Source organism: Gambusia affinis, linkage group LG19 (genome assembly GCF_019740435.1).
Source record: "Gambusia affinis linkage group LG19, SWU_Gaff_1.0, whole genome shotgun sequence".
Lineage (NCBI taxonomy): Eukaryota > Metazoa > Chordata > Actinopteri > Cyprinodontiformes > Poeciliidae > Gambusia > Gambusia affinis.
Window position 1 is genome coordinate 2384905 of NC_057886.1, and position 27985 is coordinate 2412889.

Consider the following 27985-nt stretch of genomic DNA (forward strand, 5'->3'; position numbering starts at 1 on the left):
GATCAATTTGAGAAATTTCCTAAGTACTTTGTGGAAATCTGCATGCCCCTTCAGAATAATGCAAAGGGAGATTTAGATTTATTTATTTATTTTCTTTCTTTAAAAAAAAAAAAAAAAGTTGAATTTCAGAAAAGGCCTACAGTCCTGGGATTCCTCTGTGACTTCAGAGAAATTGCAGATTTCGGCTTTCAATGTTTTTTTTAAAAAAAAAAGAACAAAAAAAACTGAGTTTCTATACAGAACATCGATGCAGAACCACAGGCGACGCGCTTAACATGTGTGCGATGTTACATATAGCCTCGTTTTGCTCTGAAATTGAAAATAAATGTGCTAAATCATGAAGGAGATATTCTCTTACAAAATATTTTTATATTCTCTTTAGGCTTTGCTGATCATGTTTTTTTTTTTTATTTTATTTTCTCCTTTCACTTCTAATTCTTTAAATCTTTAAAATACAAAAATGCGAGAGAAGAAATATCCTAAGATATGCAGATACAGACAGAAAAAGAAAAAGAAAAACTTCTGTTTTAATGCGCCGAATGTAATTATTTACCTACTTATTTATTTATAACCTCAGTCAATCTGTTGCAGATTGTGCAGCACTGAGCCCTGAAATAATTTAGTCGACAATAAGCGAGTCTCAGCGCCGCATCCAGCCGGTTCGGTGCTGCGTCTGATTTGTTCGCTCCGGTGACGCGCTGCAGCCAATCAGTGCAGTGCATCTCTGCGCGTGGAGACTGAATTAAATGTGTGCAAACATGCGCGCGCGCGAGCGCGTGTTTGTGTGGCGGGCTAGTCTGTGATGAAGAAGAGGATCACACGCGCCAGTCCTACGCGCGGCTTCAGTCCTGTTTACAACACCGGACGAAACGAACGTCAGTGCAGTAAAAGTTGATCTATTTTATTTTATTATTTTTTTCTCACCAGCAGAAGGAAACTTAAGAAGGATTGCTTGGAGCTCCTCGTCTGACTGCCTGCTGCTGCTGCTGCTGGTGGTTGTTTTGATCCAACTTTCACTACTTGACTGGACGTAATGGCTTTTCCAGGCAGAAGGTTGCAGAAGCCTTCAGCGGGGATGTAGCGGAGGTGGGAGCCGCTCAAAGCCGCAGCTGTAACCGCGTCCTTCCCTCAGCAGCTCGGCTCGTCGTTAAACAGTTCGTGTTGATGAAACTCTGCTGAACATCTGAGCGTCGGTGGACCATTTATGATGCCTCCCGCCTGGAGGTAGCTCTTTTCTTTCTTTCTTTCTTTCTTCCTTTTTTTTCTTTTTCTTTTTTTCGCACCGCATCACAGCCCCTCACACCAGCGATGACTATGAGCTCTATATCGGACGCGTTAGTCTCGGCTGATCCTTCAAAGTCGGCGTTTTTGGAGTTCGGCGGCCACGGCTACCCGGGACACCAGCAGCCCCCCTCGGGCCTGGCCCACAACCATTACCCGGTCCACAGTCTGCACGCTGTCGGGGCCCACGGTCAGCACGACGGGCCCTTCGCGGCCGGAGCATCCTCGTACGGCCGCTCGCTGGGTTACCCGCCTTACCACGCTCCGGTGAGCTCGCATCATCCCGGGACTTACCTGCCCTACCAGCACGGCGGCCACGGCGGCGCGCTGGGACACACGAGGCTAGAAGACACTGGTGAGTCCTGTGTGTGGCTTTATGTGTCTTTATCAACATTTTTGACATACACACACCCACGCGCACACATTTATTAGACAACTAAATTCTTCCTTATAAACATAAAGTTGGATGGAACATTGAACAAGTAAAAATAGGATTTATTGCAGACGTAGTGGGTAAAAATGTATAAATAATAAATTAAATACACTATATATAATAAAAATAATAATAATAATAATAATAATAATAATAATAATAATAATAATAATAATAATAATAATAATTATTATTATTATTATTATTATTATTATTATTATTATTCTGCGCTGCATAAAGGCCACCTCATAAAAGTCTGGCGCTCTAGCATGTTGACGTTAAGCATGATGCCATGATAGGACATAATAATAATAATAATAATAATAATAATAATAATAATAATAATAATAATAATAATAATAATAGTAGTAGTAGCCTAATTATTATTATTATTATTATTATAATGGTGGTAGGGTAAATGAACAAACAAAAGGCTTGCGGGTCTCCAGTCTGTATACCATGACAGCAGGCCGCAGTGGAGCCCGGTAATTGGATCCACACACAGGTCGGCCACAGCGCCGTGTTTAGGGGGCTTTAAGGCGGGTAGAAGCTCTCCACACCGGGCTTGCGGTCTCCCGCAGCGGCCCTCATATTCCTCTTGTCATCATCCAGTCCTTCATCTTCTGCCCGCTGAGTGACGTGGCCGGCTGCCTTCATTCGATTTAAATTAACGCCGACGAAAAAATGGAAAACATTAATATTGTGATTTTTATTTTTATCATTATTTTTCTTTGTAGTTCTTCCGCAGTCCCATGAAGAGCTAGTAGCCTGACATGTTTATGAATGTGCCTTAGCCTGTATAATAAGTAGGCTACACCCTGCAGGAAATTCAGCTGAATAATCAAATTAAATTGAACAATGAAAAGTAAAATTCTGGGGGTTTATAAATACATCCATTTTAATCTTTGGGGGATCAGAGGGTCTCACCGAAATCAACCAAATCCTTCATGTTGTTTTGGTCAAATTTGGACCAAGGTGTCCAGCATGTCATGTGGGCAACATGTTTTCTGGACTAAAGAAGAACTAAAACTGGTCAATCTGCAAAAGTTATAAAAGAGAAGCCCATGGAAGTCCTGGAAATGTAGTGAAAAAAATAAAAACTAAACATGAGTAATTCTGCTTCTGATAAAATCTCATGAGCCTTGTAGCTGAAGTTGAAATTCAAAGTTAAATAAAATGTGACATTTATTTATTTCACATTTCGACATATTACAGTGAAAAAGAACAACAACAACAATAATAATAATAGTATTAATAATAGTGATACTGTATTTAAAAATGTATTTATGTTCATTTAATTTACATTTTAGACTCATCAACATATTATTTTGTAAATTTAAAAAATATATAATCACTTGAAATCCAAATTTCTAAATAATGATATGAGGTAATTTGACAGAAGTATTAAATAGAATGGAAATATTTCCTCCTGATGTGAAAACGTCAGAGTTTACCAGGATTTCATAAATTTGTAAGGCACTAAGTAAAATGCCTGACCAAGAGTCATTTGACGTTTTTGTGAACAAAACATTTTTCATTGATCTCTGTGATCCTTAGGCCCAGCGTAAAATAAATTAAACCAACGATTTTCTAAAAGAGAGAAAAAAAAAAGAAATTATAGACTTGATGTCTATAAATGACCTACATCCTGATATAATTGTTTCTTTGTGTATCTTCCTCTCTTGGTTTGAGGTTCACAGCTCCAAATCAACGCTCACCTTTAACCTTTCCTTTCATATGTGATCATCAGGTCTGGGGAATCCTGAACAAAATCCATAAGCATACTAAAAAAAACCAACAAAAAAACAAACAAGTTTAAATCGAACTGAAAATGATCAGCTTTAAGGTTTTCCTCTAAATGAGAAATGGAGTCGAGGATCTGGCCAGGCCGCTGTTTGTCTCCCGGTTTTCTGCCCATCGCTGCAGCAGCTCAGTCACCCAGTCTGACCTCTTTTTGGGGCCTCGGCTCCAATGCAACTGTCCTCTCCTCCCACTGCGGGCGTACAGTTCACGTCATGTAAACGATCCTGGGAAAAACATGCTCAGAGTGGCTTTCACACAAAGAAAAGAAGGAAAGCCCGTCCAGCTGAGCCGTGTGTGTTCTCGGTGTTTGTTTGGCACACCGATTTTAAGAGGATCAGCAGGATTTGTCGTGTGTATGCTCTCCGAAATCTACCTTCTTTACACTCTTTAAACCTGCATTAGGTCATTTAAAGAGCAGAGTTTAAATCAGAGTGACTGTATTGAGGGCTGAGCTACCGTCTGGGCAAACACAAGATAACGTAGAATTATTTTCTGTTTAACGTTTGGAATAAAATGACAAATATAGTTAAAATCCATGTAAGAATGTGATACGTAAAGTAGGATGGATGTTTATTAAAATATAATAACGTAATGCGTGATGGTTGAGACGTCTATGATATAACCTCGAGTAAAAATATCCAAAACATAAAACAGATTTATCTCATGATATAAGTGAAACTGCTACTGTGGATAAAATAATGTTCTGACTATTACAGCTGTGATTACGTTAGCGTATATTTATTGTTCTATCTGTTGAGACAAATAGTGAGTATGCATGAAATCTGTCAGGGGTTACACAGTTCTGAAGAGGATTATAACTGTTTGTCATAATCATGACTTAAAAAGTTCTTATGATGTTTTGTGCTATTTATTAATACAACAAAAGTGACAATTGGAACTGACTGCAGTAATGCTTCTCCCGACATAAAGAAGTGTGGTTAGTATCACTTAAGTACAAGGACTGTATTTAATGACTGTATTTAATCATATTTGGAGTTTATTGATATTCATTGACTCTCATGGAACAAAGGGGACAAAACAGTAAAATATATATTCCCTTTTAGAGCTCTCTGCCACCGCTAATTGGATTATATTATTTTTTACATTAAATCCAAGTTCCTGACACCATAAGAAACGTTTCATGACGATGATGAATCCCTATTCGTACTGTGAGAGGAACACTTAAACGCCCCACCAGCTGTTCTCTGGTTAATGCAGGGTCTTAGTTAGTATCAGAGCCTGCTGGCGACGGCTTGACAGTCATGCTGCGTTCGCAAATATGCGCACACATTGGCTAAATTTGTCTCCACGGAAACAAGGGTAAATCATTTCGATTCAGTCCCACGTAGATTCCCACTGATCCCAGTTGTCAAAGAGTGCACCATGGTCAACACATTATTCAAAGTTGCTTAAAAAAAAGTCTCTATCGCAGAAAACCCAGCAGACTGTTGCAGCCTTCTTCCAAGGTATTATCTGGAGGAGTGCAGAAACACGTGGGGGAGGGGCAGCACAACTTTACTTAATCCTTCATATACCAAAAAAAAACAAACAAAAACACACACACACACGCACAAGTGAGTCCAGCTCTTTCTCTGCCACGTCATTGATGTTTAGTAAATAGAACTCTTGCAAAAATACTAGAGGCCGTTACTCATTAATAACTGGACAGGCACAAGACATGATAATAAAAGGAATACATTTTGTTTTTATAAGGCTATTCACTTCACACATGTCCTAAATATGTCAAAAAAAACTTAAATATGTTAAAATTTTATGTAATAAAACAAATAAAATAGAACAGAAATATCCCTTTTGTTCAACAGTGGAGAAATTCAGGTGTAAGAGGAAAATCAAGATATAAAAGTTCAGACAAAATATCAAAAAAGTGGTAAATTTCTTTACCACTTAGACACAGAAGTATCTTACTCACGATCCCAGAAATGTGCAACCGAGTAGGATGACATTTTACATGTGCAAAATGCACATGTGTATCGAACAATAAAAAAAACACAACAGGCTGTTTACTAGACAAGATGTCAGCGCAGAGCAGGAAAGCAGATGTGTAATAACAGCAGAAATGTTGTTTGAAAAGGAGTAAAAACCAGCGTGAATGATCGTTCTAACGCCAGCATGCGTGGAAACGGTTCTGAGGCAAACGGGCCGAGCCAGAACCGGTTTCAGAACAGAGACGTGCTCAGGGTGAGAAGTGGCGGCGTGCAGCAGACACACTCTGTGTGTGTCGGGCTCTAGGGAAAGATCTGCAGGATCAGAAGGACACGCGACATCATCAAGCCTGAGACGTTTTCACCAGCAATTTAAGAGTTTGAATTTAAACTTAAATACATTTGTGTAAACTTGTAGGCAGGGATTTATATAGTTACATTTTTTAAACTGGTAATCCTTAATGTTTCCTAAATGTGTGAAAGCATAGCTGATAATGGTTAAAGTATAATATTCTATCACGGTATAATGAAGTATTCTGATTCAGTAGTGATAATGTATGTTGTTTTTTTATTATTGCTATTTAGTTTATTGATAATAGCGCAACCTTACAACAAATGTCATCTTCAGGCACTTTACAAAAAATAAATCATTTTGATTCCAAACATTCCAATTGATCTCAGTTCTCAAACAGTGCAGTGTGCTGAATTAATTACTCAAAGTCAATTAAAACGTTTCTAAGGAAACCCATCAGATTGCACCATATTATTATTTTTATATATACACACATTGCCTGCTTTGTGTTTAAGAATCATGATTAACAATAATAATAATAATATATTAGTAACCGTATCTCTGTGGACGGTTGATGTTGAGTTGCTTGTGGCAGTGAATTGACTTTTGAGAGAAGAGGTTTTTTTTCTTCCAACTACTCCGTTTCATTCAAAATGTTGCTTATGTCGGCATGTGATTCAAACTGTACGTAAAATAAATAAACAAATAAATAATGGTTCAGTCTATCTCAAAGATTGCTAGACTGTTTAAGAAGCTCCATTCATTTTAGTTTGGAGACTTTCTAATTAAAAAATAAATAAAAATGTATTTTTCTACCTCTCCAAATTGTGAAACATTTCTGTATTCTGTCATTGTGCTTTAGTCAACATTTCTTTCTTTTTTTTTCTTTTTGTATTTGCTTTGCGTCGTAAAGCTAAAGCTAGTTTCAGCTCTCCTTTGAAGTGAGGCATATTAAGCAAATTGCTCTCTTCCCTTTCGCCTTGCAGAACACGAGAAGCCCACAGCGGTGATAGAGAACGGCGAGGTGAGGCTGAACGGGAAGGGGAAGAAGATACGGAAGCCCCGGACCATCTACTCCAGCCTGCAGCTCCAGGCGCTCAACCAGCGCTTCCAGCAGACTCAGTACCTCGCCCTGCCTGAAAGGGCCGACCTCGCAGCCAAACTGGGCCTCACACAGACCCAGGTACCTGGAAACACGGGCAAAATAATTTATATCCGCTGTTTTATCGTTTGCTTGCCTTCTTAAAGCACAGAAAATGAACGCGAAAGCGTTCCCAAACACGTTTTTTTTTTTTAGAACAGCTCTGACGCCTCTGACAGTTCTACATCATTTATGTTGTGAAGCTGCTCACACACTGCAAAAACACACACTCTTACCAAGTGGTTTTAGTCCCGTTTCTAGTGCAAATGTCTTATTACACTTGAAACAAGATGAAGCTACATTACATGTATCTTTTCAGCAAGATATAGCAGGTTGTTTTTAAAAACATAATTCCTTAATAGTGATGAAAAAGTTCCAGTTCTATCAGCAGATAAATTGACTTATGACAAGACAATTTTCCCATGTTATAAGTGAAATAACCTTCCGATGGATCTAGTACTTTCTCATCAATTTTGAGGATTTTTTTTTTAAAGAAGCTTCTATATCTTGCTGATAAGTTACTTTTGTCTCGATTCATCTGCATTAATATAAATGCACTAGCAGCTAGACAAAAAAAATACTTGGTAAGATTGTTTCCAGTGCACTGAAGCATTTTAACACTCTCCCTCAAATTAAAAAATGAAAATAAAAAGTAAAAAAAATGAAACGGAATTTCCTGTATGAGCTTATATCAATCACTCCTTTAATTGTTTCTTTTGTTCACACTGAAGCGAATCAAACGCCTAAATAGGCGGCGGCATATTCCTCTAGCTGGAAATAGATACTGGTTCTTTTACTTACATAAATGTAACATGTCATGGGGCGTTCATATTCCAACGTAAACAAACCTTGAGCTTATCTCCAAGCAGGTTTATTAGTCATTGGTTTGATTTCAGTTGATTTTGTGGTCACTGTGTGGTTTGGCTCAAAACTACAGCAGATCTGCAGAGAGGATCGTCAGGCAGGACTTGAATAGGTCTAGAGTCAGAAAAAGAGGCAGTCAACATCTCTGCAGACCCCACACATGCTGGACACAAGCTGTTTTCATGTTCAGGCCAGCGCTACAGAGCTAGCAAAAGCTAGCCACTATGGAGGCAGTTTGTTCCCCCAGGCTGTCTCTGTGATGAACTCAGGGTTCCACGCAAACTGGCGCTAATTAAACCTTCTGCTTTTGTGAAAACACTGCACATATACATATTTACAATGAAGAAAAAAATGTATTTCCTTATTTTTATTTTTTTACTTATTTGGCCACATTGAGAAAAAGCCAAGTCAAATTTTAAGATAGGATTTGAAGCAGATTATTTTCCTCTTAAAGTCATGTTTTCTTTTGTTTATGCTTTTTCTCAACATATGAACTCACACTCGCATATTTGTTTCTGTTAAAAAGTCAGTAAGCCACTGAACCATGCCTTCTTCAGGTTATTTTATTTAATTTTTTTAAAATTTGATATTTTAGTATGCTAGGGCAATTCAGACCGTCCTGTGGTGCAGCGGTTAGAGCGGGCGCCCCGTACTCGAAGGCTACCGACGTCAACTCGGCCGTCTCGGGTTCGAATCCCATCCTCAGTTCCTTTCTTCCCCTTCTCTCTACCCTAGAAAAAAGTTTACATGGTTCCCCTGAACATTCCCCACACCCAGGTATAAATTGACAACTGTAATTTAAGCTAGTGGACATTTGCCATATAAACCTTCGTGCTACCATTTATCCTGGATTACCTGCTGTAGGCGTGGCCAGCGTCAGACTCTGACTGCCTGATGCAGTCGTTACTAACAAAACTGTAAAGCAGACTGAAAAACCTCTATTTAAAAAGAATATATTGTTATAATATAACATTTATTAAAACATGTATTTTTTTTATGGGCTAAAATAGAGATTAAACACCTGCTAAATTGTGCAGTAATTTTCTAGAGCAGCACTGGGAGTTAATACGTCGATCTGTCTGCATCCGGCTGCTTCATGGTTTACTTGTCCTCTGTAGCTTTAAAATGGCGTCACCTTTCTGTGGCACGACTGTTGGTGTTTACAAGAGGGAGAATATTTCTGAACTCGCTGCTTTGTCCTTCTTGGAAGCGCTGAAGCAAAATTGCTGCTACCTTTCTGTTATGGGTCACTGGGTGACTCTGAGCTCCCCAGAGCTTCTCTTTCATAACATGACAAGGTCTTTAAACCACAGGAACAGTTTTGAAGAATTTCTTTTGGTAGTTTAGAAACCAATAATAAAAGAAAATTAAAATAATAATAAAAAGAATAATAATGAAAAAAAAACAAGTAAAAAATTGTTAAAATAGTTTAAAGAAGTTGCTGTTTGTTTGGGACGGTCTTTGCTGCTTATTTTTAAGATATTATTCGAGAAATTACTTTTTTCTGTTACTACTTACTGATTACGGTTGTAAAAAAATAATAACAACACTTGTTGCTTATCAGTCTCGTATTTATCAGTATTTGCAAAACTCCAACATCTTAGAGTTTATTTAAATTCAGTGTTGAGTGATTCTCTGTCTTGATGCAGTTGAGGCCGTTTACAGCCAGCTTATCCCTCCAAAAGCAGCTCCAAACGATCAAAAGAGGAGATTAAAGTTAGTGTGAATGTAGATTATCTAGAGGTCACTTTTTTTTTTTACTATGACTAGATTTGGCCACAATTGCATTTAATTGTTAAAAGATTTAAAAGGAACTGCCAGGCAGAGATTTTGTCAATATCGTCTCACAGCTTTAATGAGAAGCTAAAGACGATTTTTAGCGTAAATAAAACAACCTCTTAATTGTGAGCTCCGTCTTGTCACAGACCAGGCAACTTGTTGGTTTTTTTTAATGCTGAATTTTATGTGGTAAATAATAATAATAATAATAAACTTAGTAACGCACTTGAAACTAGTGCATTGCTAGTAAATGACAGCCTAAATATTCCCTTTCGTTTCCTGTCAAACTAGGAAGAGTCTACATTGAAAAGGCCTCCAAAATGTATTTAACACACACAAATTCAAAAGGCTGCAAATTTAGCATTCATCTCCTGAATATTCTCAGTCTTTAAAATGCATGATAATTCCTCAAGTAGTGAGGAGACTTTATATCTGCAGCTCTTTGTAATTAAGAGTTCCTGTAGCTCAGGGCTCTGCGACCACAAACCAAAGAGCCGCTTTCTTGCCTTCAGTGCGGCTGAATAAATGCCCTTTAGAGCCACAGATCTCACATAACCTTTTGTGAAAAAATAACACAAAAGAAAATAATAATATAAAAATATTTCCTTTGAATATCTATAGTTGAAAAGTTGTGGTCATTTTTTTTTTTTAAAGAACCAATGTTTAAATTTGCTTTGAGGTTTTAAAACTAAGAAAAGCGTAAAACATTTACAAAAAGAGGATTGATGCATTTTCTTCTATGGAATGTTGATGTTTGTGGAAAATGATTTAAAAAAAAAAAACAATCAGTCTCCAAAGTAATGATGGGAAAAAAAGTAAGTATTATCCATAACAGTACTTGTGTCAGTTTGTTATGGAAATCTAATGCTAGATTTGTTCCATGCAAAATTAAAAAAAAGGGGGAAAAAAATTGCTAAATCTGCGATTGTTATATCTGTATTTTTTTTTTTTTAAACAAAACATGCTGGTTCTTCACTTTTTTTGGATTAAATTATTACGAGAGCCGCCTGCGGCTGTGGAGCCACAGTTTGCGGGCCCTTGCTTTGGCTTTAACAGGCAAAATGGCAACAGCCACAAACTAAACTCTCAGGTTGAAAAATCCAGCTGTGGAAGCGTTGACAGTTTATGGGTGTGACTCGGTTCTTTGAAGAGTAACTTCATTTGAATATTAACTCCAATGGAAACAAACAGTAACAGAGCTGTATTATTAACATGAAATAGCATATTATATGTTATTATATAGTCAAAAAAAATCATCAGTTATTATACATGCTGGATATTTTTTGACACATGGTTAGGCTAGCATTTCTATCTATAGTTGCACCAGATTTGTCAGTAAAAGTGAAAAATCTGGTTCTGAGCTGAGAGCAGGTGTAACATTAACTCGGACTAAGTGGAAGTACTTCAGCTGCTATGCGTGTGTGTGTGCGTGTGTGTGTGTGTGTGTGTTAAGGTACTGGCTACACATTGCACCCTGTGTCATCAGTTGAATGGTTATAATCCCCAATGATCCATCGATTTGCCTCTGCCTGTTGTAGGGGAGGCAGCAGTTCGCCTGTAATTTACACGTTTACTGAGGAAGTAGTCGTAGAAAGTGGACTGTAACTGACATTGGCAAAGGTTTGATAGGAGTTTAACCGCCATGCTATTAAAAGGAGTTATGGGGATTATTGAGAATACAAGCCCAGTTTCTCTAGAAAGTTTTTTTTTTTAAACTGGCAATCATGCAATTATTTTTGCCACGTTTTTTTTTACATCATGACATAAGAATGCAGTGTAAGATATTATCGGCGAGCAGAATTTCTGAAATATGAATAAAACACCATGAAAGGAGGAGGGTGAGGCATTCTTTGTACTAGTTTCTTACTCTGTGTTGTTCACATTTACAGAAGAAAAATGTTTCCCACTAAAATCTTCACTCTGCTCAGCAACAGGCAGACAAACCAAATCTGCTCCCCTGTCACTTTGACAGCGACGCCTTGCAACAAAGAACTAAATCGATTATGATCACCCAGAGGGTAAAACTGGGAGAACTGAACCTCAATTTGTGGCGACTAGCTAATCGGGCTACATTTTTGACAAGCTAATGTTTCCCTTATGCAGATGTGTGTAAGATAGCTTGCCGAATTGTTAACTTGCGTCCTCTCTTTTGCGATATCTCTTCTTTAAGACAGAAGAAGACAAACAGTTCAACTTCAGTTATAGTTTTGTTTTCCAACCAAATTAATTCAAGTTACTTATCTTGCCTCAGACACCTAAATATGAAAAAAATTAATCTTTTTAGTTAAAAATCAAGTCTTTCAAAACGACTAAAAAGGGACAATTGTGCAGAGTAAAATTTGCAGTGTCAGCATTGACATCACTGTCTTGTTTTTAACCTTTGTCTATTTGCAGTTCAGTATTTGCTAATTCACCCATTGGCAGATTTTTCTGTCGATTCTTCTTTCTTATTACTTCATTCTTTCTTGCCTTCTTTTTTCTGCCTTTTCTAAAATATTAAAAAGGAAAATAAGACTTAGAAACTGAAGAACAGAGCTTCAATGCTAGCTGACATGCTATTAGGAGGTGTTTCCAAAGCAACCAATCCAGTAGTGCCATTCATTCTTCTTTGCTGTAACAGACTGTCCCTATAAAAGCAGCGATAAGGAAAGTTGTGGTGCTAAGACTCTTTCCATGATGCGTATTAACACATATCTAGGTACAGTTGGTGTTTGACTGATTAAAATAGGCAGTTAAAACTTCTTTAATAGGAGTATTAAACATGAACTCTTTTCCTTGAGTCTTGATGGGTTCAGAATGCCCCAGTGTGTGTTGTGTAAGGCTGGAGGTGGAATTAGAAACTCACAGAGCAGTTTGCTGATTGGTGTGAAGCCGATTCCATTTCAATGAACTGCATGGTTGTCATTTGCGTCCATGATAATTTTTACTATATCAAATCACAATCTGGATAAAATTAAGTTTGTGTTTAGAGGCTTACTTTATTTTGAAAGATGAGATTGCCTTTTATCCAACGTTTTTGTTGCTTGTTTTTCATGTTTCTTTCTACAAAGATCATGTGGTGGGGTTTTTGTGGACGTTCTACTTGATCTACGTCTAATTATGTTTTACAAACTGTATTATAAGAAAATACAAGAGCAGTTAAAAATATTATTTTTAGCTACCCTGCATGAACGGTAATTAGTTATTCATTCCAGTATTCGCTATCACATTAGCAATGTCGCTATTGTGTTAAAGAGCAGGGAATAGGGTTTGGCTATATTTTTAAAACTAAATAATTCATTATTAATATAATGTTTTCCAACTGTTTTTAGCATTATGCAACAGAAATTGGTACAGTTAATTTCTCACTGGCTGTTTACGTTTCCAAACCCAGTGTGTTCCATAAAACACCAATCTCAAACGACAACACCGCTCGACTTTTCTGGGCTTGGTTTAGTCTTCCTCACACGGCTCAACTTGTTGTAGGAAATACAGTTCCTTTTAAAATAACTTACTACACCTTGTGTTTCCTCTCACCTCCCTGACACTGGAAAGAGCAAAATGCATTTTTATTCTTCTTCTCTCAGTAACAACTTCCACCAAAAAGAGTATTGTGGTTAATCTCACCTGGTAATTCCTATTGATGGTACACTTACAGATCAAAAAAGGAGCAGAGTTTCAGTATGAGGGCCGGTTGTGCTGCCACCAGTGGGTCACCAAGGGATTTCAGAGGAAGCTCAACTCCAGCACACTTAATTTTACCCTTTGTTGGAGCAACACAGATGCAAGAAAGTTGCATTCAACCAAACTGTCCTTACTTGCCATAATAGATGCACAACTAGCTTTGAGCATATCTGGTGTTTGGCCAGCACCATAGCAATAAACCACCATTGAATAAGACTGATCTTAATTAATCTCACATTAAATAAAAATGAGCTTCAATTTTGAATTTTGCAATTTTTATATTTTCTATTCTGATGATTTGTATTTTTTAAAGAGCAATTAAAAGCAGCCTTAAAACTGATTTTGAGACTTTATGATCCATTTTATTTATGGTTTCAATTGTTTGTGTGTTTATTTATTTCTGTTTCATTCAATATTTTTGGTTGCTGTAGTTTAATTTGAATATTGAAAATATCCTTCTTTCCCAGTGTTAAGTGTTCTCTACAAAATTTAAGTTTATTCTCTTCTCTCTTTACCTCCTTGTTGTTGTTTGTGACACACATGTTATGTCATTATTTAAACAAATTGAGTTTTAGAGATGCTTAGACATGATAAACAAACACATTACAATTTAAAAAAGCACAGCTGTTCCACCTGTGCACTTGAACCTTACATGTGCACATCCACGAATCAGTCAATCTTAACAAGCCTTTGTACAAACTCGTTCCTCCCCTTGTGGTCACATGGTCAACTGCAATTAGCTCAGTCTGCGAATGTTAATACTGTCTGTGTGTTATGTACCGGCCACATTCTTCTCAGTACCCTGGAGCCCACACAATAACACACCAATACAAACATATGCATCTACTTAAATACATTTAGCCCGAGTGGATGCTTTCATACACGTATAAAGAAACACACACACTTGGAGATAGTGATCATACACCCCATCGCCATCCCTCCTCCATGCCATTAGGCTGCCTGCCAAACACTGACCACTTTCCACTGAAATCGCAACTGTTCCCAGACGCTGCTGAGAAATGGCACGTAGCACATTTCAGATTTTTTTTACTTGTTTTTTTTTTTTCTCCTCAAAAATATATTCATCATGCACATATGCACACACAGGCGCACGCAGACACCCATGCACGCACACACTCAAACACGCATTCATGTAATTGTGGTTTATGACACCATTATGACTTTTGGGGTGTTTATGGGGACAGACCTCTCTCTCTTTGTCTCTCTCCCTGTATCTCTCTCTCTCTTTCTGTCACACACACACACACCCATCCCCCCCACACACACACACACACAAAAGCAAGCAAATTTAGTGGTCGCTGAATATTGTGGAATATTTTGGATTTAGTGTGATTCACTGATGGATCTCATACACACTCAAAGATACCTGGAATGCCTCTGAGCTGCACTCCCTCATTAAAGTTGTGCACTGCAAAAACACAAAAAACTTTTAATGTATTTTGGTCTAGTTTCTAGGTCAACAAAACTAACTGTTACAAGTAAGTTTTCAGCAAGACAAAGGAGCTTGTTTGAATTAAACGACTCCTTGATGTTGATTTGACAGTGGAACAAGTACTATTTATCAATATTACAAAATTATTTACTTAAAATAAGCTCCTTTATCTTTCTGAAAAGTGACTTGTAAGTTAGTTTTCCCTAAAAACCCTCTCAACTAAAAACCCAACTGTTTGGAGTTGCTTTTGAAACATAATCAATGAAACATTAATCAACATTTTGATGTGTAATGATGGCACTTGACAATTGTATTTGTGCTCTGCAACCTTGTATTTTTTGTGGGTGTTTTTATGATGTAAAGCACTTCGAACTGCCTTGTTGCTAGAGATGAACCTGATTGATTTATTGATCTAATTTCAAGCACAATCAGATATCCTCATCAGAAACTAGACAAAAATACTTGGTAAGATGTTATGATTTTGCAATGTGGTGTTGGTAGTATTTAGTAGTTAACCTCTCCTGAATGCTGTCAGTTGTCTGTTGCTTTGTGAATAGGAGAACCACAATCACTGTAGAAATCCTCTCACCTGAGCTGTTTTCCCATCACAGGCTGTTGATTGACATTTGGCTCAATAGACTTTCTTCACTTGCTTTAGGTGTTCACTCACTGCAGTTAAGATATTTAATTGACACTGATTAGTATCTCTTTATAATTGCAATATTCTAGTTCTTATGCAAACACACAATGAGCTTTAAAAGCAGGTCACGATATGTTAGATCCACTTCAATACGCAAAATGTAGAATCTGAATAATTTTGAAGATTATTTTTAAAAAGCAGAGGTTGTTTTTCAACATGCTTAAATCAAGTTGGCTCTCTATTTTTATGGAGTGGTTATTGTACTTCATGTGTTCGCCACGTGAAGTTTAACTTCAAAAGGACAGTGTGGTCAGCAGATACTCTTGAAGAACAGGGATCTGTCAAAGTTTTACTGTCCATGATTTTGTGGCTAATTAGCTCAAATGCTGGGTGTGTAAGAATTTTTCTTATTTGATGTTTTGATCATCAAATAAAGGGATCATTTTTTCCACATATTTAAGTCAATTTAAGAAGTCAGAGGTTGGATTGGATTTTTATTTCATAGGATTAAATATCTGCTATAAAAGCACTTCAGACATCAATATAAATATCCATAAACTCCCACTGTAACAATACCAAACAAGCCCGCTGCCATCACTGTTGTCTACTTTATTCCTTTGCACTTTTTGCTCTTTTCCTCTTTTTCTCTTGCCAGAAAATGTTCTGCATGAAGAAAGTTTCACTTATGAATGTCGGAATCAATTGCAGACAAATGTTTGAACTGTGCTATAGTTGGCGATTTGTTTATTTGCCATAAGAGGCTATTGTAATTTGAGGCTTCACTGGCAGGCATACTGGAACAAGACCGTGGCAATTATGTTAACAACAGCATGACTGAATAATCTTTGACCACAGTGAAATGAATAGAGTGATAATCAGCTTCATTGTCTGAAGGTTGATATTCTATGTCTAGCCATGCTTTTCCTTCTTTGAGTTAGAACCAGCGTATTTCACAAACTTCAGTGCTAGCATACATTAAACCTAAGTGGTAAATGTTTCATAATTTGTAAATGCAAGTGTTTAATACTATTGCTTAGTAATACACCTGTTAGTCAGGGGTAAAATCTTTACCTGGTTTCTATATTTTGAATTATTCTTCCACTAGCTTCTCAAAATAGTTCCCTTTATTCCTTTCCTCCTCACAGAACTGGTGTTACTGAGTCAGGCTTGTAGGTCAGACACTTTCTTTTCTGCTCTGTAAAGACCACTCTAAAATGCTGACTTTGTCAACCATAAGCCACTTTGTTACTAATTTGTGGCACAATTAGGGCCAAACTTTAACTTCCTAGCTGATGTCTTGAGATATTGTTTCAATATTTATATCTAATCTTCTGTCCTCATGATGGCTTATGTTTTGTCTCCAGTGTCACTGTGGTGCTCATTATGACACTTGACTTTTAGTTTCATCAGATAACAAGGACATTTTTCTACAATTGAGGGTGATCGTCTCTGTGTGTGTTTCAAAACGGCAGTCTGGCTAATCTGGCTGAAGATGGCCAATGCACAAATGTAAGGCTCATTTTAGAAAAGGGTTTTCAAAAACTGCAAGAGGAATTTTTATATTATGTGGCGAGACTAGATTGAAATCGGGAAATTGTAAAGTTCTAAACCCAAATAAAATTGCTCCACAGCGCCACCTTGGGAATTTCACCCAAGGAATATTACTCCCCTTTTTGATAGGACACACAAGTTCACTCATGCATGGATTAAGACATCTGAGACAAGTTTAAAATGTACAAACAGCTTTTTATTAGATTCTTCTTAAAATATTCTTTTTAAAACCAATTCTTTATAACACTAAAGGGAAAAAAAGAAAAGTAACTACAGTAGCTGAGGTTACCGGCGGAAGGGGCCACTATAAGACGGTATCCATCCAAACACAGCAAACAAAACCCCTGTAAAACACCAGACGCAGTGAGACAACCCAAACTCAGGAATCACGGCACACAAAAAAAGAAGACACCATCACTACACCAACACCGCCGCCGGGCCTCAGCACTGCCAACAAAGAGAGAAAAGAACAATTAATAATGACAACAATCCAAAATATACAACGAAAAGAAAACAATATCAGCCTAAATGTATAAATAGTTAGATCACACCAAAAAGGCTGGAACAAAAATAAAGAAAAACAAATTAAAATGTCCGAATCTGGTGCGACCCTCTGGCCACGCCGCAACAGGAGGTGAATTGAGCGCGCCGGTGCCGCACGCCAATGCCGCACGCCAAACACCACTTCAATAAGGGCGTGTAGCCGCCACCACGATCCGAGGTTGATAATGCGCAGAACTGGGATGTCAACAGAGCAGCAATGGTAATATGGGGAGATCTGTAAAGTTAATTAGTCACTATTTAACAGAACTGCAACAAATTGGCGCTAACAATGAGCTGCCATTTACCTCCCAATCCAGACAAACTCATGTACGCGCGCACACACACACAGACGACGAGGAGGAGGAGAGCCGCAGAGTAGCGTTTTGCCTATGATCACACCTGGATTTAGATTTTCTGTGAATAAACAGCAATAGTGCAAAGAGAGGGGAGACCTACCACCACAAGATCAGAGCAGCAAGCACCTGATGTTATGCCTTTTGGCTGTCAGTCCCTGAGACGCGAGTCACAGCCAAGCTTGAGGAAGACATGTGTGTCCGATTGGGCGCAGCGGCTTCTTATATATCACGCCCACTTTGCCCAACCGGAACCTCGCACCTGAAAGCTATTTGTATAGCAATATATGTATTTCTATACCACTACATTCTACCCCCCCTTCTTGCATCGTCGACCCGACGATGGCTGATTCAGAACTAATAAAATCAGTTCCAAGGTCTAAACAACGCTGACACAGTTGACAAAGATGCAGAAGAGCTCCCAGGATGAATGTCTCCTGCTGGCCGTGGGAGATGGTGCACATTAGTATGTTGACCGGCAGTTGGACGTTTGGAGCGACGTAGGGCCACTGGGTCAGCATAGCTGGTAGATGGAACAGCCAAAGATGTAGAGGGTTCAGTAGGTGACCCAAGTTCCTGGGATGGAGTTTGAGGCAGCAACCTACCAGAAGGTAAGGCAGAAGCAACCACTAGGGGTTGCTCTTCACAAACAAACAGATCATAATCAAAGGGGCCACTATCTTCAGACAGTCCCTTTTCTACAGGAGGCAAGTTATGGGGAGAAATGTGATCAGGAGGAACAACACCAACCACAGGTTTTAACATGGTACGGTGCACCTGTCTTACTTTAGTTTGGTCATCCAGAGGCACAATGGTGTAAACAGAGCCGCCCTCCTTTGGTGCTCTCAATACCTTGTACTTCACAGAGCTCCATCGGTCCCTTGTCTTATAAGGCCCCCTAGCAGTAAAGTCACGCAAAAACACAAGTTGCCCTTCTTTTAATGGACGATGTTTCACCTGAGTATCATGAGTCTGCCTTCGGCGATCTGCAGCATGTTTCAGGTGCTCTCTGGCCCCATCAAAGGCTACCTGCAACCGAGCTTGATGTTCTTGAACCCACTCATGGACAGAACCACCAACTGGACTCTCAACTCTACCCAAAAGAAAATCCAGGGGCAATCTAGGTTCCTGCCCAAACATTAAGAGAAATGGTGACTCGCCAGTAGACTGGTGAGGAGTAGTATTATAACAATAAAGAACCTGGGGCAAACAGGCATGCCAATCTCTTTTTCGGGACACAGGCAGTGTTCTTAACAGGTTGTGCAGTGTCCGATTGAAGCGCTCACATTGGCCATTTCCTTCTGGATGGTAAGGAGTGGTGCGTGATTTTACAATGCCATACAAGTTACACAGCTGCTGGATAAGCAAGCTCTCAAAGTTACGACCCTGATCGGAGTGCAACCGAGCAGGAACACCAAACTTGTAAAACCATTCAGACACCAAAACCTTAGCCACAGTGGCCGCTCGCTGATCCCGTGTAGGGACAGCAACAGTATATTTACTAAAAACATCCGTCAAGACCAAAACATTTTCCAAACCATTATGGGTGGGCTCTAAGGTGGTATAATCAATGGCCAAAATTTCATTAGGACGTGATGCCAGTAAATGTCCCATATAGCCATAAGCTTTAGGGTGAACATCCTTTGCCACTTGGCATCTCTCACAAGCCTGGCACCATTGAGCCACATCAGAGGCCATATGAGGCCAATAACACCGGGACCGTAAGAGCGCCAATGTTCGCTCCACTCCCTGGTGACCATGCTCTTCATGGACTTTAGTCAGAACATCCTTAATTAGCACACTTGGCAACACCAGCTGGAACACAGCATCACCACCATCTGATCTAAATACCTTTCGATAGAGAACTCCATCTCTCTCGACAAACCGGTCCCACTGCCGCAGCAGAACCAAAGTGGACGGGGACAGCTGGGCTCGCTCCTCTCGACTGGGATGCTGTCCTTTCCTCCAGAACACCAACACGTCCTGTAAAAAAGGATCAGCCTGCTGCAAAGCACAAAGTTCAGCCGTAGTATGCTGCGGCAAAACTGCAACAACCGCCTGGGTTGCCTCAACCTTTTCAAACCCCAAAGCGTCCTGCAATGCTTTAGGCAAAACTGTACCTGGGAGCATTGCTTTCACATCTGGCGGATCAGGTGGATGCTGACGAGAAAGTGCATCAGCATTGGTATTACACCGCCCTGACCGATACTTGATCTCAAAATCAAAAGAGGCTAGCTGAGCAGCCCACCGCTGTTCAGTGGCAGCCAATTTAGCAGTGGACAAATGGCTGAGAGGGTTGTTATCAGTATATACAATACATTTGTTTCCCAACAGATACTCTCTAAACTTGTCGGTCATGGCCCACTTGAGGGCCAGAAACTCAAGCTTCATGGAGCTGTAATTTGCCATGTTTCGCTCTGTGGGTCTCAAGCCTCGACTAGCATAAGCAATCGGTCTCACTTTCCCTGCCTGCATTTGCGAGAGGACTGCTCCCAGGCCACCATGGCTGGCATCAACCTCCAAGATAAATGGTTGAGTGAAATCTGCATAGGCTAGCACTGGCGTTGTTGTTAGCTTAGCCTTTAATGCTTCAAAGCTCTTTTGACATTCATCAGTCCAGCATGCAACAAGTCCACGATCAGGTTTCTTACCGGTACCACCACACTGAGCCACCGCTTTATGCAATGGAGCTGCCAATTTTGCAAAACCTTCCACAAAGCGACGGTAATAACTGGCAAAACCAAGGAATGACCGAAGTTCTGAAGCCTTAGTGGGAGTTGGCCAATTGGCTACAACTTCAGTTTTACTAGGATCTGTAGCAACCCCCTCACCAGAGATCACATGTCCTAAATAACGTACCTCTTTTTGAAAGAAGGAACATTTACTGAGCTTTGCTTTAAGCCCTTGTTGTTGAAGTCGGCCCAGCACCACTTTCAAGCGCTCCAGATGTTGATCCACACTTGAAGAGAAAACAACAATGTCATCAAGATATAACAGGACAGACTGGTACTGTTGGTCCCCAAAAATCCGCTGCATTAGCCGTTGGAAAGTGCTAGGCGCATTACAGAGCCCAAAAGGCATTCGGTTCCATTCAAACAGCCCAAAGGGAGTACAAAAGGCAGTTTTTGGACGGTCTGCCTCCACAACTGGAACCTGATTATACCCGCTAGCGAGATCGAGGGTAGAAAACCAGCATGCACCAGACAAGGCATCCAACGATTCTTCTATTCGTGGAAGGGGAAAAGAATCTTTCCGGGTCTTACTATTTAGTCTTCTATAGTCAACACACATACGAATACTCCCATCTTTCTTCCTCACTAAGACTATGGGAGATGCATATGGGCTGCTACTTTCTCTAATGATCTGTGAAGCAAGCAATTGATTTATATGGTCCTTCACCACCTCATAATCTGAAGGCGGAATACGCCGATAGCGTTGTTTAACTGGAACATCATCAACCAGAGGAATGTCGTGGGCTATCACATTAGTACAGCCCAGGTCACCATCATGGGAGGAGAAAACTGTCATATACTGATTGAGCAATGACCTTACCTGACCCTGTCCTTCCACAGACAAAGAGGACAAATCCAGGTCCTCCACCTGCTGTTGCACATTAACTGAGGCTGTCTGGCACACCATCGTAGCTACCTTTGCTGGGACTTCTGTAATTCCTGCAGGGAGACTAACAACATTGACAACATTTAAGGTGCCAACAATAGTGCGGGGATATACCACCACCTCTGTTGTACCAACATTGATAATGGGCACGTAAGCTGTACCCCTGATTACCTGAACCAAGGCAGGGGAAGCAAGCAAACCAGAAGGCAATCCGGACTCTAAAGGCTCAAACAAAACAGTAGAACCTGAGTACACATCAGAACATGTGGCAGCCACAATCTTCATGACTCCACCAGGGATCCGACAACCCTTTTTACCCCTGACCTTAACCCTTCCAGGACTACCTCGAGGCTCTCGTGAGTTGGCAGACTGGCACTGCTGCAGTGCCTGCATGACTGACTGAGGGGCCTCTGAAACACCAGACACAGAAGACCAAGCTACACCATGTTGCCCAAACAGTTCTTGGTAACACTTCCTGATCACATTCATCCCCAAAACACCTGGGACTTTAGCTGGGACCTCACCACCAGGGTCCTGCACAACCAAAACACCACAGTGGGGAATCAATTTACCACAGAGGTGCACATCAAGTTCCAAATAGCCAATATAAGGAATCTTAAGACCATTGGCAGCTCTAAGCTCCAACCAATGACACGACTGGAGGTGCTCTGAACCCCAAGACTCCATATGCTGACGAAAAAAGCTTTCAGAAACTGTGGACACCATCGAACCAGTATCCACCAAACATGGGACTGTCACCCCACCCATGACTACATCTGCATGAGGGCAATCTGAAATCAACTTAGAAGCACCCAAACTTCCAATAGTGGCTAGTGAGCCAATAGCATCCCCACCCAAACTGTGGCTCAGCAGTTCGGTGGGAACTAGTTTTCCGCCACAGAAGCAGCACGGGACTGGGCAGCTGAATTTGGCGGACATTGGGTTCGACGGGGGACACGCACCCCATCACACTCTCGTGCAAAATGACCTGGCTGGTTGCACCGCCTGCAGATTACTGGACCAGTGGTGCGTGGATGATTAGGGCGGTGGAGATTCTGCAAATGAGAAATGCTCTCACTAAGCTGCTGGAGCTGCTTTTGCTGACACTTAAGCATTTCTCTTATCTGACTCATTTCCGTTGCTGATGTTAAGGAAGCTACCTGAGGACCACCATGTACCCCATACTGGACGCCACAAACTGAAGGAAACGACTGGCTACGGCTCCTCCCACCATGAGGTACCCCTTCGCGTTCCCACTGGATTGCTGCGGCCCTAACCTCAAGTAAAGTGCTGTCAGGCCTCGTGCGTACCAGCTGCTTCAGCTCGCGTCTCAGGGAACTGTCCAACACCTGTTCAACAAACTGATCTCTTAACAGCGTCTCAGAATTCAACATACCAGTAGGTGCACGTTGCTTTACCCTCTCCATAAGGCCCATTAATGCGAGGGAGAACTCCTGAAGACTCTCTCCCTCTTGTTGTCTTCTAGAAAAGAAGGCCTCTTGAAGAGCCACATAGGACTCAGAACAACCATACAACTCTTGTAGGATCTCAAATATTCTAGCAGGGTCCTCTCTCTCTGCACTAGAGCGATACTTTATTTCATTTCTAGCTTCTCCCTCCAGGTGGTCAAACAGGAAAAACGCTTGGTCAGCTACAGACAGATGTCGGGCTCTCATACACACCCTCGCTTCCTCAGTCCACTCACTCAAACCTATACCTGTCCTTCCTCTAAAGATGGGACATTTCCTATCTCTAGGCACAAAAATCAGTCTCTCTGCTACAGGGAGACTAGGTGTGGAAGGGGCATTAGGCAATGCTGATGAAGTGGATGGCTGAGCACTTAAACTAGCCTGTCCTTGTCGCAACTGCTCATTGTCAGCTCTTAAGCTTGCTACCAGATCTTTAAGTTCCTGAATTTCTTCTTCCATAATTATCACCAGCTTATTCTGCTTCTTGTGATTACTACAGTGCAGAATTACAACCTAAGGTTAACTGTTAACACCTCACCCACCGCTTTGATGCTCTGCACGAAACCACTGCTGCTCTGTTGACGGATTAGCCAATCTGCACAAACAAAAAAGAAGAGAAGAACACACAAAAAAATACAAATATTTAAAAAACTACTTGTCTCAGATGTTCATAAAAAGCATGAATCCTGCTCACAGCGCCAAAAATGTGGCGAGACTAGATTGAAATCGGGAAATTGTAAAGTTCTAAACCCAAATAAAATTGCTCCACAGCGCCACCTTGGGAATTTCACCCAAGGAATATTACTCCCCTTTTTGATAGGACACACAAGTTCACTCATGCATGGATTAAGACATCTGAGACAAGTTTAAAATGTACAAACAGCTTTTTATTAGATTCTTCTTAAAATATTCTTTTTAAAACCAATTCTTTATAATACTAAAGGGAAAAAAAAAGAAAAGTAACTACAGTAGCTGAGGTTACCGGCGGAAGGGGCCACTATAAGACGGTATCCATCCAAACACAGCAAACAAAACCCCTGTAAAACACCAGACGCAGTGAGACAACCCAAACTCAGGAATCACGGCACACAAAAAAAGAAGACACCATCACTACACCAACACCGCCGCCGGGCCTCAGCACTGCCAACAAAGAGAGAAAAGAACAATTAATAATGACAACAATCCAAAATATACAACGAAAAGAAAACAATATCAGCCTAAATGTATAAATAGTTAGATCACACCAAAAAGGCTGGAACAAAAATAAAGAAAAACAAATTAAAATGTCCGAATCTGGTGCGACCCTCTGGCCACGCCGCAACAGGAGGTGAATTGAGCGCGCCGGTGCCGCACGCCAATGCCGCACGCCAAACACCACTTCAATAAGGGCGTGTAGCCGCCACCACGATCCGAGGTTGATAATGCGCAGAATCCGGGATATCAACAGAGCAGCAATGGTAATATGGGGGAGATCTGTAAAAGTTAATTAGTCACTATTTAACAGAACTGCAACAAATTGGCGCTAACAATGAGCGTTACTTCTTACCTCCCAATCCAGACAAACTCATGTACGCGCGCACACACACACAAACCGACGACGAGGAGGAGGAGAGCCGCAGAGTAGCGTTTTGCCTATGATCACACCTGGATTTAGATTTTCTGTGAATAAACAGCAATAGTGCAAAGAGAGGGGAGACCTACCACCACAAGATCAGAGCAGCATGCACCTGATGTTATGCCTTTTGGCTGTCAGTCCCTGAGACGCGAGTCACAGTCAAGCTTGAGGAAGACATGTGTGTCCGATTGGGCGCAGCGGCTTCTTATATATCACGCCCACTTTGCCCAACCGGAACCTCGCACCTGAAAGCTATTTGTATAGCAATACATGTATTTCTATACCACTACAATTATACAGATAAAGGCTGTTGCAGGGCCAGCGCTAGCCGTTTGGGTGTCCTTAACTCAAAGGTTTTGTGGTGTCCGCCACCCACAAACCCCCAGAAAAGAAAAACTAATTAAGTATTAGTCAGTGCATTTCTCTTTATTTGGTGGTGGAAAGTTGAGGCACACAAAGATATTTCAGTGCTATTTCGACATGTTGTATTTGTTTGATGTCAACCCCTAAAACAACAAAAAGGTCTAACTTTACAAAGGAAACTGACTCATTTATTCATGATAAGTTTTGTTGTCCCAAGTGACGTTAATTAGGGGGAGCTTTTGAAAACCAAGAATCCTCAGTCTGCAGAAATTATTCCCATTAAGTTACATATTTTTTTTAGATTAGTAGTTTAGCTCTGCCATTCAAAGTGAATTTTGTTTGAAGCAGGATAGATGTAACAGGCTGGGCCTACGGTCATTTTTCATGTCTTTGCTTTTGTAGTTAGCATTTTTAGTTAGCAGTTTAGTTTTGCTTCAGTAGTGAGTAACTGCATGTAAAATGGTGCTTTGGTAAAAGTTTTTTGTCTATAGCAGTAAAATCATTTTAGTGAAACATTCTGCTTCTCTCCTTCTCTGCCGCTGCTGAGGAGGAAGAGAAATACAGAGGAGATTGGAGGTAGGGCTAAGCAGGAAAGTCATGTTTTTCTCAAATAAATATTCTACTTTTGTGCAATTTCTCACAGAAAAATTACAGAAAGTTGTAATTTTTTTTTACATGTAGAGGATGCTTTGCACATTTTTGATTTAAATGTGTATTTTTTTATGATTTCCATAATTATGATAAATTTTTATCAGCCTGATTTTTTGGTACCTCATGGTGATTTTTCAGCTCACTGTGTAATTTCCGTGGACATGGGAATTTTGGAAGAAAATGATTTTCCCAATTAGGCTCCATGTTGAAGTGAAAACATTTTACTTTTGCTTCACTTTTATTTCCTTTTTGATTTTTTGCAGAGTTATGTAAAGGCAGAGTGTCATAAAATATGAACATAAAAACACAGGCTGGAAAATGAACGCTGAACGAGAAAGAAAGCGTAATACTAAATGCCTCGTGGAGTAACAGCCAATAAACTGTGAAAAGGGAAAACATAGGTCTTCTCAGAGCTTACATTTTAAACCTTCGTTCTCAGCCCATTTCTTTTTCCCTTTTCCTTTGTCCCCAGGTCAAAATATGGTTCCAAAACAAACGGTCAAAGTACAAGAAGATCATGAAGAACGGTCCTTGTGGAGCCGAGGTAGATCACCTCGCCCCGCCGCCGCCAGCCTCCTCCTCTCCATGCTCTCTGTGGGACATCAGTATGGCTGCCAAAGGCCCGCCTGTCCACTCTGGAGGATACATGAACAATTTTGGACACTGGTACTCTGGACATCAACAGGACACCATGCCAAGGACTCAGATGATGTGACTGACGGAACAGATGGATTCCAGACCTTTTGGATCAGTTGTGGATATTATACCAGCATGCTGAACTGGAAAGTACATGGCTACATGTGCGTTACATTGCTTACAGTCTGAGCCACTTTGGAGGTAAAAATAGTATTGAGTGGCACATCCTGCTGTGCCTAAGAAGACATATTGAGCAACTTCTTACTGAACACTGCAGCCCTGCCAACGCAGGACGATTAAAGGAGTGCAGGAACTGCTGAAGTGTCTCTTTATAGCTGTTGCTGAAATAAACTTATGGACATGTAATGTGTGTTTTTCCACAAAAACGTATATTAAAAATAATTGGTTTTTTTAGGGCTTTCTAATATTTTTTTTTAAGAACTGTAATAATTCAGTTAACCTACTTGTTTGCGGATGTGGACAGTTTGAAGAGCTGAATGAAATAAAGAGTTCATGGGGAGCTGAAGTTTGAGCATCTATTTTTGTTTGCTTAAAAATCTGGCATGTATTGAATACTGACCCATTCAATAAATGAAAAATGTCACTGAAAAGACAATTTATTTCAGAAACTTCATCATTAAATGTAACATATTATATAGACTAGTTACATACAGACTGTTTACTGCTTGCAGTTAATGAAGACGTGACATTTAAAATTAAAACATTACAGTAAAACCAATCAAGAAAGCATTTTATATTACAGAAATAAAAGGTGCATTTGAGATGACAAAAAAGTCTCAGCAGAAAGTATATTAATAATAATAATAATAATACATTTTATTTGTAACGCACCTTATATTTCAAAGAAATCTCAAAGTGCTACAGAGACGAAAATAGATTATAAAACTTACAATAAAACATTCTATATATTCTAATTTACTGAACATTACTGTGATCTCCTAACATCCAACATTCTGACTCTGTATTCTAATGTTTTATGGAGAGTATCCAGCTGGAAAATAGACTATTTAATGACAATTTACTGTTTTGTTTGGGAAGAATCTTTGTTTTTCCCTTTCATCCTGCATGGAACTTTAACAATGTCCTATCAGACACAGATTCTCTCTCCGTGTTTCCAGTCATATGTTTGTGACGTTCAGTGGAAGTCGTTCTCCAGCCTTTGAAATAATAATAAAAAATCGCTCCTGTAGCTTCAACCAACCTTGAATTCTAACCTGAACTTGTTTGCCCTGCTGCCTACTTCCACCAGTCAAAGAACATTTCATCATAGTTCAGTCAGACTGAGGTTTGTGTCCAAAATGTAAAGGCATTTTCTCAAAATAATGTTTTGTTACTCTTTCAATTATTGTGCCGCTGTTTACAGTAAAATCATCTGAAAGCTGCATTACATTATGAGATAATGAAGATGAAACATTTGAAATCCTTTGAAAAAATGCATGATTGCTTACACATGTTGGAAAACTGAATGATATATTGAGTTATGAATGAAAATGTGAGGTTTTTATTATCCATTAATCGTATTAATCATGCTGAACTGATTATTGCGATCGATTAATGGTAAACTGTGGTGTACAACCGGCTAAAAAAAAGAAAAAGTCATTTGCTGAAAGAGCAACACATTCAGCGCAGTAATTAAGTCAAAGTGCCGCAAAACTATTTATGCATTTTGAAAACGAGATAAAAACAGTTTTCTCTGTAAATCTGTTCCACCCAGCCCTCCTCCAGAGGCATTTTAAGTTTCACCTGGTTCAAATTTTGCAAAAATAAACAAATAAAAAAAAAAACTCAAATAAAGCACGTTTTGTTTACACAAAAGGTAAAGGTGAAAAGTTTAAACCTCAATAGAAATCCGACAATGTTCAATCAGATGACA

General features: G+C 39.8%; 1 protein-coding gene across 1 annotated transcript; it reads left to right on the top strand.

Moving 5' to 3' along the window:
- The first annotated feature begins 313 nt into the window (after positions 1–313).
- Positions 314–26611, top strand: LOC122821345 (homeobox protein Dlx4a-like). The gene is made up of 3 exons (XM_044099169.1): positions 314–1636; positions 6739–6935; positions 25928–26611. Exons 1-3 carry the CDS (start codon positions 1309–1311, stop codon positions 26168–26170), a joined length of 768 nt encoding a protein of 255 aa, XP_043955104.1. The 5' UTR covers positions 314–1308; the 3' UTR covers positions 26171–26611.
- Positions 26612–27985: the final 1374 nt, after the last annotated feature.